Below are 12,169 nucleotides of genomic sequence, written 5' to 3' on the forward strand. Positions count from 1 at the left end.
ACATAGTCGGGGGCAACGTCCCCCTTTCCCTGGCCTCATTAAAGGTTCTCGTCAAAAGCGGGGCCAGTAGGTCTATATATTTCCTATAAAATTCCACCGAGAACCCATCCGGTCCCGGGGCCTTCCCCGCCTGCATGCTCCCAATCCCCTTTACCACCTCCTCCACATCAATCTGTGCTCCCAGTCCCGCCCTCTCCTGCTCCTCCACCTTCGGGAATTCCAGTTGATCCAGGAAATGCATCATTCCCTCCTTCCCTTCCGGGGGCTGAGCCTTATACAACCTCTAATAGAATGTCTTAAACACCCCATTCACTCTCTCCACTCCCCGTTCCATCTCTCCCTCCTCATCCCTCACCCCACCTATCTCCCTCGCCGCTCCCCTCTTCCTCAATTGTTGGGCCAGTAATCGACTTGCCTTCTCTCCATACTCATACTGCACTCCCTGTGCCCTCCTCCACTGTGCCTCTGCCTTACCCGTGGTCAGCAGGTCAAATTCCACATGTAACCTTTGTCTTTCGCTGTACAGTCCCTCCTCCGGTGCCTCTGCATATTGCCTGTCCACCCTCAGAAGTTCTCTCAGCAATCGCTCCCTTTCTTTACTCTCTTGCTTCCCTTTATGTGCCCTTATGGATATCAGTTTCCCTCTGACCACCGCCTTCAACGCCTCCCAGACCACTCCCACCTGAACCTCTCCATTGTCATTAAGCTCCAAGTACCTTTCGAAACACCCCCTCACCCTTAGACATATCCCCTCATCCGCCAACAGGCCCATATCCATTCTCCAGAGTGGGTGCTGTTCCTTTTCCTCTCCTACCTCCAGATCTATCCAGTGTGGAGCGTGGTCAGTGATGGCTATGGCCGTGTACTCCGTACCTGTCACCTTCGGAATCAGTGCCCTTCCCAGGACAAAAAAGTCTATCCGTGAATATACCTTGTGAACATGGGAGAAGAATGAGAACTCCTTACTCCTAGGTCTGATAAATCTCCAAGAGTCTACTCCTCCCATCTGCTCCATGAAATCCTCAAGCACCTTGGCCGCTGCCGGCCTCCTCCCGGTCCTGGACCTCGACCGGTCCAGCCCTGGATCAAGCACTGTATTGAAATCTCCCCCCCATTAGGGGAGTCTAAAACTAGAGGGCATAGGTTTAAGGTGAGAGGGGAGAGATTCAGAAGGGCCCAGAGGGGCAGTTTCTTCACTCAGAGGGTAGTGAGTGTCTGGAATGGGCTGCCAGAGGTAGTAGTAGAGGCGGGTACAATTGTGTCTTTTAAAAAACATTTAGATAGTTACATGGGTAAGATGGGTATAGAGGGTTATGGGCCAAGTGCGGGCAACTGGGACTAGCTTAATGGTAAAAACTGGGCGGCATGGACTGGTTGGGCCGAAGGGCCTGTTTCCATGCTGTAAACTTCTATGACTCTATGATTACCAACTTTCCCGCCTCCACGTCCGGGATACGCCCCAACATACGCCTCATGAAGTTTGCATCATCCCAGTTCGGGGTGTACACGTTCACCAGAACCACCGCCTCCCCTTGCAGTCTGCCACTCACCATCACGTATCTACCCCCACTGTCCGCCACTATGGTCTTTGCCTCAAACAGTACCCGTTTCCCCACTAAAATAGCCACCCCCCTATTCTTCGCATCCAAACCCGAATGAAACACCTGTCCCACCCATCCTTTACGTAGTCTGACCTGACCTGTCAATTTCAGGTGCGTCTCCTGCAACATAACCACATCTGCCTTTAATTTCTTTAGGTGTGCGAGTACCCGCGCCCTTTTAATCGGCCCATTCAGCCCTCTCACGTTCCACGTGATCAACCGGGTTGGGGGGCTTTTTACCCCCCCCTTGTCGACTAGCCATCCCCTTTTTTACCCCAGCTCCTCACCCGGTTCCCACGTACCCGTATATCCCACCGACGGTGCCATCCCGCCTCGACCACCCCGCCCCATAACAGCTCCCCCTTCCCCTTAGCAGCAGCAACCCAGTTAGCTCCCTCCCCCCCCCCCTCTGCTAGATCCCCCTCTAGCGTAATTACACCTCCCATGTTGCTCCCAGAAGTCAGCGAACTCTGGCTGACCTCGGCTTCCCCGTTTGCCCTCGGCCTCTCACTGTGCGAGGCCCCCACCTTCCTGCGTCCCTGTTCCCGCCAAAATTACCATAGCGCGGGAACGAGGCCCGCGTTTCCCACTCAGCCCCGCTTTCCTACCCACCGGCGCCCACAGTTCCTCATACTCCCCCCCCCCCCCCCCAAACGAGGGGAAGAGAGAAAATTTACAGGATTAGTTAACAATTGAAAAATCATCCCCCCCCCCCACCCCTTCCTCGTCCCACATAGTCACCCCACCACTTTGTCCCAGAAGCTCTTTCTCTCGCCAGACTATTCCAGCTTCTCGTCCACTATGAATGTCCACGCCTCTTCTGCCGTCTCAAAGTAGTGGTGCTTCCCTTGGTATGTGACCCACAGTCTCACCGGTTGCAGCATTCCAAATTTCACCTTTTTGTGAAGCACCGCCTTTGCCCGATTGAAACTTGCCCTCCTTCTCGCCACCTCCGCACTCCAATCCTGGTATACGCGGATCACCGCGTTCTCCCACCTGCAGCTCCGAGTTTTCTTCGCCCATCTTAGGACCATCTCTCTGTCATTATAGCGGTGAAACCTCACCACTATGGCTCGAGGTATTTCTCCTGCCCTTGGTCTTCGCGCCATAACTCGATAAGCTCCCTCCACCTCCAAAGGGCCCGTCGGGGCCTCCGATCCCATTAGCGAGTGAAGCATCGTGCTCACATATGCCCCGACGTCCGCCCCCTCTGCGCCATCGGGAAGACCTAAGACTCTTAGATTCTTCCTCCTCGAATTATTCTCCAGGGCTTCCAACCTCTCCACACACCTCTTGTGCTGCGCCTCGTGCGTCTCTGTCTTCACCACCTGACCCTGAATTTCATCTTCATTTTCAGCAGCCTTTGCCTTCACGACCCGAAGCTCCAGCTCCTGGGTCCTCTGTGCCTCCTTTAGCCCTTCAATCGCCTGTAGCATCGGGGCCAACACCTCCTTCTTCAGCTCTTCCACACAGCGCCGCAGGAACTCTTGTTGCTCCGGGCCCCATATCGAACGGCCACCTTCCGACGCCATCTTGCTTCGAGCTTCCCTTCCTTGCCGCTGCTCCGAAGGATCCACTGCAATCCTGCCGCTATCCTCTCCTTTTTCCATCAATATCCGGGGGGATTCCCTTCTATTTCACCGCACAGTGATTTTGGCCGTTTAAAATTGCCGTTGGGGCTCTTATCAAGAGCCCAAAAGTCCGTTCCAACGGGAGCTGCCGAAACGTGCGACTTAGCTGGTCATCGCCGCACCCGGAAGTTCTTCTATCACATAGTTGACCAGTAACCCCTCCCACTCTTAGTGCCTGTCACTGGTGTGTGTTCGAAGGATTTATAAGTTGATACTCAACCTGTTTGGCCGCATTATGAACTCTCATTCCTCGGTCATCAAGTCCGGAGTGGGATTTGAACCTGGAGCTTGTGGCTCGGGGGGCAGGCCGGCTACCCACTGTGCAACAAGACTGCCTTCAAAGCAACTGTGCATCTTATTTTAAAATATTAGTTCTTTTCTAATGTATTAGTGATGAATGCAGTATTAATGATTCTTCCAACAACATTCGCAAATTAAAGTTAATAACTCTCCAGGCACAATAATTGAAGTTATTTTGCAGCAGGCTTTTATCCAATTCCTCCTTTTTTTAAAACCAGATCAGTGTACTTTGTGCAGAAACAAAGAAAAGATGAATTTGTACCACAATCTTGGTTTATCGTTTGAACATTTAGCACGCTGAAAGGCAAGAAGAATCAATTCAATGTCACTGAAGGTTATATGGCGGTGAAATTACATAAAATTAAACAGTGAATAGGCTTATGGCATGGCCTTGCAAATTGAATAAAAGGAAAAATAATATTTATTTTACAAGATTTTCTTCTGCTTAAATGTTTAGGTGACTGATGCTCTTCGAACAACAGACAGAATTGTAGGGCAGATGATGAACGGACTCAAACAGATGAAGCTGCACCGTTGTGTCAATATCATCTTTCTGGGAGACCATGGTAAGATGTCAGATCAGCTGAACTTTTGGATGCTGAAGTTCTTATTTTTCTCAAAAAGTCACAGAAATGCTGATTTATTTTGTCACCATTAAGGGATGACTAATCGCATTGCTGTAATGTAAGCTTCCTGAGATTGCAATTTCATTTACTGTTTAAAATAAAAATGAGGAAGGCATCGACAGAATGATCTTTAAACAATTTACAAGCAGCAAATTAATTATTTAACTTACAAAATTTGTCAGTCAGTTTCAGTGAGCGCAATTGCATCCATGGGCTGGGTGTTCCAGCCCAGCCGCAGGCTGGAGAGCAGGGCGGATGGACCTACAGATTGTAGTGATGTGCCCATTGGTATGTACAACGCTGATCCAACAACCCCTGACCCCTCCATGATTTACTGGACGACCGGGTGAGCCTGCCTCTGGCCTCACTGTGGTCTTTAAGTAGGCAGTTACTGTCCAATTAATGGCCTCAACCCATTATTGCTACAAACAGGGGGCTGCGGGAGAGGCCTACAGCCATCATGTAACCCAGCGGGTGCAACCTTACATGCTGCTGGTCAGTGAAAGGTAGGGGGAGGGGTGGGGGGGGTGCTCTCCATTCCAGACCTCCTGGGTTAATAGGAACCTCTCCATTTTGCCTCCCCATGTCCCCTCTCCTTCCCCGCCCTGTCCTACATGGCCCCCACCTCCTCATTCCCTTTGGTGCCTGTCAGCCTGTTCCCAGTCAGACGAATCTACAAGTCCGGCTGCATCAGTGAACACCACCTCCTTGGTCTAGCTGCAGCCACCAGCAGGGGTCACAGCTTCTGCTTGGCACTGCCAGTGTGAAGCGGCGGGCAGCTCCATAAACGGGAATATCATCCTGGAGATTGACAAAGCCTCACCTCAGAATGATTACAGGGCTGTTGCCCGAAAAACTCAAGAGGGGCGAGCTGGCCAAGTGGAGGCAAGGTCACCCCCCCAGGAATTCACACTGAGGTGCAGGAAGCCCATAATCACCCTTGGGCGGCACGGTGGCACAGTGGTTAGCACTGCTGCATCACAGCTCTGGCCTTGGATGACTGTCTGCGTGGAGTCTGCACTTTCTCCCCGTGTCTACATGGGTTTCCTCCGGGCTCTTACAGTCCAAAGATGTGCAGGTTAAGTGGATTGGCCAGGTTAAATTTCCCCTTAATGTCCAAAAGATTAGGTGGGTTACTAGTTTACTGGGATAGGGTGGAAGCGTGGGCTTAAGTAGGGTGCTCTTTCCAAGGGTCGTGCAGAATAGAGTCAGATATGACAGCATCTGTGGAGAGGGTAAGAGAAATAACTTTTCAGGTCTATGATGTTAATGTGAACTCTGCTTCTCTCTCTCCAGATGCTGCTGGATTTGTTGTGTATATCCAGTTTTTTCAATTCCGATTTCCAGCATCCAGAGCATTTTGCTTATATGTCAGTCTCAATGAAGTGATGGTTCAGTCCAACTTCTTGTTAACACTGTTATGGATCTTTGCCACAATTTTTTATTTTGGTCAGGGTGAATGGTCCATCAAGTATGTGAGCTAAGTAAGATTCACAGGAGTGTGTAGTTCAGGGCGTCAACATCATGTCAAAAGCAAAAGGGCGGGCAGCACGGTGGCGCAGTGGATTAGCCCTGCTGCCTCACGGCGCCGAGGTCCCAGGTTCGATCCTGGCTCTGGGTCACTGTCCGTGTGGAATTTGCACCTTCTCCCCGTGTTTGCGTGGGTTTCGCCCCCACAACCCAAAGATGTGCAGGGTAGGAGGAATGGCCACGCTAAATTGCCCCTTAATTGGAGAAAATGAATTGGGTACTCTAAATTTAAAAAAATAATTAATTTAAAAAACCCAAAAGGGCTTTGGCAGAAGTGAGAAAACAAAAGTCACATGATTTAAGGAACAGCACAGATACAAGTACAGTCACAGGATATAGAATATGTATACGCACAGTGAAAACTTTTCAAATGCAAGAAAACCTCCTGTATTGATGCAGAGAAACAGTGGGCTGGAATCTCCATTCAGGAAACTATGCCCTCCTGCTGGAGATGAATTGCAAGTGGTCGGCAATCCATCTGGGAGCGTAAATCAGCAAGCAATTCCGTATTCCTTGCAATGCAAATTTATGCATGGTATGGAATACGAGGGATTCCCCAGGGAATCCCGCTATCAGGCTGTCATTTTGAGCGGACACCTGCGGTCATCCACCCCATCCAGACCGCAAATCAATCCTGCCCCTCCCCCCAATGCACAGCAGCCTCCATCTCCGCATTTCCTGGGTGCCCCCCCAACTCCAAGTACGGGGGTGACCCGACCAACGCCCTCCAAGGACCTCTGTAATATGGGGACCACCTCATAGGGTCCCCTGTAATGGAGGATCCCTACAGGGACCCCTGTAATAGTGGGATCCCCCCACTGGAACCCCTGCGATAGGGGACCTCCCCCTGCTGGAACCTCTGTAAAAGGCGGACCCCCCCAGGGACCCCTGTAATAGGGGTCCTCCACAGGGATCCCTCCCTAAAAGTACCCCTTCCACAGACCCCCTACACACAGATCAGCCCCCACCTCCCCCCAGAAATGGGACCCTTCCTGGAAGAGAGCAGTCCAAACAGGGGCAGTGGGAAGCATTATAGCTGTAATACTTACCTTGCACTCCACGCGTCCATTCCTGGAAGGAGAGCAGTTGTGACCTACATCTAGTTCCCTCAGGGCATTCATAGCTTTCTAGTAGTGGTCTGTGATTGACAGCTTCTACAAACCATCTGCAGCTTGATTCATTCATTTTCCTTCACAGTTCAGTGGCCTAAGTAGTGAAACCCCAATGTCTACAAACATTGATCAGGACAAAAAGAGGGAAGTGCAATGCAATCACACGCTTGAGTGATTGGAATGCACTTGGTGCTTGCAGTGCACTTACCTCCGAAAATGGACAATGCAATCCCATGTAATTCCTCAGCAATCCCATTTTTCAGCATAAATAAACAGGGTGGAAAACCCAATGAAATCTATAAGACTCTAAATTTATAATTCTCAACAAGCACACAATAAGAAAAGGCAATTAGGAAAGAAATGAAGATAAACCACAATCACTATGAGCAGCCATTCATAATTCAGGTATGTGGATTGAAGACAGAGTGACAGAACTGAAACCCTGAACAAACCCTTCGCAATCATCTTGAGTTAAATATGAAATGAACCTTGCGTGATTGAATAACCATGGAATATATGTCACTGATGTTGATAGGAGTCGATTACAAAGGCTCTATTTTCCAATTTATCTGTTTAGGTTACTGATCCCAATACAGCTGCACAATAACCAAAGTATAAGTTAACGAAGAGATTTATGCAAAGAAAGAGAAAATTTGAATGTAAGGCCAGTTCCAAAGCCTTTATAAAAAAAAGTCAAAACATTATTTTCAATAGCCTTTGTGTTCTCTGTTTGAAATTGTCATGTAGAATGAGTCTCTAGTTGGATTTTTTGGTTATTGAATTTCATCCGAGGTATTTCTTGCCACTTTTACTAAAGAATAAATTTGCACACGTTGCATACTCGGCACCCCGCCTCTGCCTGGGAGACTGACCTGATCTTCCCTCTCCCATTGCTCATGGTAAAAGGGGAGGCAATCCAAACAACCCGAGCAGCAGAACTGATGCAGCATCCTGCTTCCGAACCTGCACGATTCTGGTCAGAAAGGACATCCAGTGTCCTCCTTCACACTGTCACAGACAACCACCTTTTCCAGTCCTCTGATGTGTAGGAAGTACAACTTTGGTACACCCTCAGGAGACAGCTGGAATATATATCAGTTGGTGAAGTATTGCTTGAACACACAGCTCAAACTGACTGAACCCAATATACAATTGCGTATTAATCTTAAATATAAAATTACTGGCATTTTTCATTTCTCTTAAAGGAATGGAAGATGCAAGCTGTGAAAAAACGGAGTTTTTGAGTAACTACCTCTCTACAGTTGATGACATCATTGTGTTCCCTGGGTCACTGGGACGTATTCGCTCCAGATACAGCAACAATGCCAGATGTAAGTAGATTGTAGATAGATATGGGGCTGGATTCTCCGTTATTGTGACTATGTCCCTACGCCGGCATCACAACTGTGGTCTAAAGGGCCACATATTCCTAGCCCTGCAGGGGGCTAGCAGGGACCCGGCGAAGATCTAGCAGCTTTTGCTGCAGATGCGGGCCCCGCACTTCTGGGTTGGAGACCGTGCATGCGCATGGTGGCGACCTCCAGCGGCTGCGCCGTGCTCCATGGCGGACTCGGACTGCGGAGCTGGACCTCGAAAATAAACCCCCCGATAGGCCGCGTGCCTGACCCTGACCGCCTGCACAAACATTTCCCGGCCGCGTATAAGATCCCCCCTGTCCTCCGATGCCGCGGACTGAGTCGAGTCTGCAGCCGCCACGCTAGTTTCCCAACTGCCTGGACCACATTAGATCCACGGCTTTTCGGGGCCTGCAGAATCAGGGAACAGACGACTGTCCCAATTACGTGCGGGGAAATGGATTCTCTGCCCCAGCACCGGCCGCAATTTCGGCATCGGGGTGCAGATAATCCAGCCTGATTTCTTTGTTCACATTTATCTTTAATTTCCAAGAGTGTATCAGTAACACCACTACGGGCTGAGCAGGCCAGATTCTGTGGCCCATATTTACCGTATGGGGCCTGCGACAGTCATGAGAGAACCAACAAGAGGGTAAAAACCCAAATAATCCTCTCCACACCCATTTATCTGTCACAGATGCGTCTTTCCACGAGAGCATTGACAAGGAGTGACCACTGCGCAGCCCTTTTTAAAAAAAAAAAAAGATATTTTATTCCAAACACGAATTCTCCATCCAGTCAAAGCTAAGTATACAGTTTGTATATTTTTCTCCTTTTAGTCCCCTCCCCCCTCTCCCCAACCCCGCAATGAACAAATATTGCCATGAACGGCCTCCACCGTACCTCAAAGCTCTGTTCCCACCCCCTTAAGGCAAATGTCATCTTCTCCAGCCAGAGAAACTCGTAGAAATCCCCAGCAAAGCCGAGACCGTGGTGGCGGAACCGACCTCCAATTCAAAAGAATCTGTCGCCAGAGAGGCGAAGGCCATGACATTGGCCCCCTTCCCCTCCAGCAGATCCTGCACCTCCGACACCTCAAAGATAGCTACCATAGGGTTCAGCATCACCTCAACCCCTACTGCTCTTGATAGGGTCCTGAACACTGCCTCCTAGAACTCTCCAACCCTCAAATCCCCAGAGCATGTGGGCATGATTCGCTGACCCCTGCCCACACTTCTCACATCCATCTGTTACCCCCTGGAAAAATCACTCATCCGAGCCCAAATCATATGGACCACTTTAAATTGTATCAAACTCATTCGTGCACAGGAGGAGGTTGAGTTCACTCGTTGCACCACCTCACACCAGAGTCCCCATCCTATCTCCGTCCCCAACTTCCACTTGATCTTTTTCACTAATGCCTTTTCCTGCTCGCCCTACCACCCATATATATCCCCAATCGTGCCCTCCCCCATCTGATCTGGGAGCAACGTTCCTCTCTCCATTGTCTATACATCTCATCCCCCTCAGCTCAAACATATGATTCCCACACAGTGGCGTCAGCACCGACATGTGGTCCGGTTTAAAGTGCCCCCTCAACTGATTCCAGTTCTCAATAGTCGACTCCACCACCGGACCCCCCACTTTCTTCCTCGGAGCCAGAAGCAACAGGGTCGTCACCAGGGCCTTAAAATTAGAGCCCTTACAGGACTGCTCCTCCAGCCTGAACTTGGGATGCGCACATTCCACATATTCGACTAAATTACACTTCAACCCAAATATATTTGTGAATGTACTTAACGTCAGCACATCTATGTAGCAGTGGGGATATGTTGGACATCCTTAGTTTCTCAGTCTCCATGAGCAGAAACTCAAAAAATGAAGTACAAAGTTACTAATTTCTGGAGATTGTTCAGGGTGGCCTACTGCTTTACCAACTTGAACAATGTTATCCTGCCCCATTTGTCTTGCACAAGGACTCCCTTGTAACTGGTGATGGTCATTTCTAATCTTAGGATATGGCAATTCTGGTTCCAATGATGTGAAAGACCATGTCCGCTCTTTTCCATTGGTAGAAATGTTGCTGAATGTTGGAGAGCGCTGCAGTGCTCCCTACATCCAGTTGTGCGTCCCAGGGCAATATTCTAACTGACCACCATTTAGCAGTTAATACGAGTGTAGTTTTGATGAATCCCAGCACCCATCACAAAGCATGGCGCAGCTAGAGCAGATATCAAAAAGTTGGACAAGAGGTAAATGGGTTTTCCGTACAGTAAAAGTAATGGGCAGAGAATCCAGTAACGTGTGCTGATCTCTATGCTTGGATTCCTACAAACACTGCTTGCATTAGAATTAAGATGTAGGTTGATGTTTTCCAACTGTTCTTCCGGCAGGACCGATAGTGACCCCCCCCCCCCTCCCGGGACCCACGGTACATTCCCCGATGGCAGACGGTGCGGGATATACATAACCCTGTAAACGTTGGTGGGACCAGATGATTCGGTCAATGGTGGGCTGGTCATCTCCGCTGCCGGAAAATACACCGCCTGGGTGGGAGGGGTAGGAAAATCACCCCCATACTCTTGTAACTTGCTGGAAGCATTGTTTAAATACTGTGCTCTTTAGTGTACACTAATTGGAGTTGGATATATTAGTTTGTAATCAGTTGTTAATATAATTAAGCTTGGGTAAAACTTGTTTTTCTCAGTAATTCATCAGCATCTCTTCATTTTACAGCCCTTTTAAAAAATACAATGACCTTTCTTTACAGATGATCCCAAAGCACTGGTGGCCAACCTTACAGTGAGTATAAAACAATACATTGTTGAAAGTCAATATTCGAAGCAAGGTCGGAAATGAGAAGATACCAGAATTTCCCCCCTCCCCATGTTTTGTGGCAGAGGAGGCAGCTTGGCATTGGCCAGTGGTGGGATTATCCGGTCGTACCGCTGTCAACAGGTTTGCTCATTGTTCACGTCCCCTGCTGCCGAGGAGCCTGCGGCTGGGACCGGAAGATTCATTGGCGGGAGTACCCGGGAAATTCTGGCCACTGTACTTTGAATAATGATGCTGATTTAGATACTTAAAAATTTTTTTTTTGAGTATCCAATTCTTTTTTTTCCCAATTAAGGGGCAATTTAGTGTGGCTGATTCACCTACCCAGCATATCCTTTTGTGTTGGGCTGAGACCCACGCAGACATGGGGAGAATGTGCAAACTCCATACAGACAGTGACCCAGGGCCAGTATCGAACCCGGGTCCTCAGCGGCGTGAGGCAGCAGTGCTAACTACTGCACCGTTGTGCCACCGGCTGATTTAGATCCGAATTAGAATTTTCTGGAGAACCATTTTTGGAAGATGAAGTTAGCTCTCAAGGACGGCGATATCGCAGATTGTGATTAGTTTTTTAAAAGATGTTTTCTCCTTAATGTGTCAATCTCCTGTCCATGACGGGGAGGACCTGAAAAAGCTAGATCCCAAACTTCCAAAAATGCTGGTGTGAAATGAGCCACTGGGAGCTGTAGGAAATTGGATAGGGTTAATGATTTCTGCTTCTTGCCTTCCTCCCTGTTGAGAGACTCCTGACAGTGAGACTGTGGAAATTGTCAATCTGTAATGTAGGAAATATTTTGTAGAAAGCCACATCCTGCACACTCTGGTAGTGTGTTGGTGCATCTCAACACACTGCACCATCAATAGTGAGACTTTTAAAACTGATTGTACAATTCAGTTACAACAGGAATGTGGACTTCCTTGTTTATTCAGATTAAATCAAACTAGACAATAATGTATTTTGTAAAATTTGAGATCTGCTACTTGTATATAGGGGCAGAAACATATGTGTAATAATTCCTATGTCACATATACTGTGCCTGACTGTGTTTAGCTCTCGAGTACAAGAGCTATGTTGAGTGATCTAATTTGCTTTTGCACAATTTCCACTGTTCACAAATGATTACTAATTCAAACACCAAAGCAATGGTAACTTACTGATGAATCCTTGCAAGAGTTGAT

The 12,169-nt window shown here is 48.6% G+C and overlaps 1 protein-coding gene across 3 annotated transcripts in view; it reads left to right on the forward strand.

The window, feature by feature from the left end:
- enpp2 (ectonucleotide pyrophosphatase/phosphodiesterase 2) overlaps window positions 1-12,169 on the forward strand; it is a 291,596-nt gene that overhangs the window by 148,155 nt on the left and 131,272 nt on the right. For all 3 annotated transcript variants that reach the window (XM_072467399.1, XM_072467398.1, XM_072467400.1), the window contains 3 exons: window positions 3,990-4,098; window positions 8,006-8,131; window positions 10,926-10,957. In XM_072467399.1, the coding sequence (XP_072323500.1) occupies window positions 3,990-4,098; window positions 8,006-8,131; window positions 10,926-10,957 (267 nt within the window). The remainder of the gene's footprint in view (window positions 1-3,989; window positions 4,099-8,005; window positions 8,132-10,925; window positions 10,958-12,169) is intronic.

This window comes from Scyliorhinus torazame, chromosome 11 (assembly GCF_047496885.1).
Source record: "Scyliorhinus torazame isolate Kashiwa2021f chromosome 11, sScyTor2.1, whole genome shotgun sequence".
In the NCBI taxonomy this organism is placed as follows: domain Eukaryota; kingdom Metazoa; phylum Chordata; class Chondrichthyes; order Carcharhiniformes; family Scyliorhinidae; genus Scyliorhinus; species Scyliorhinus torazame.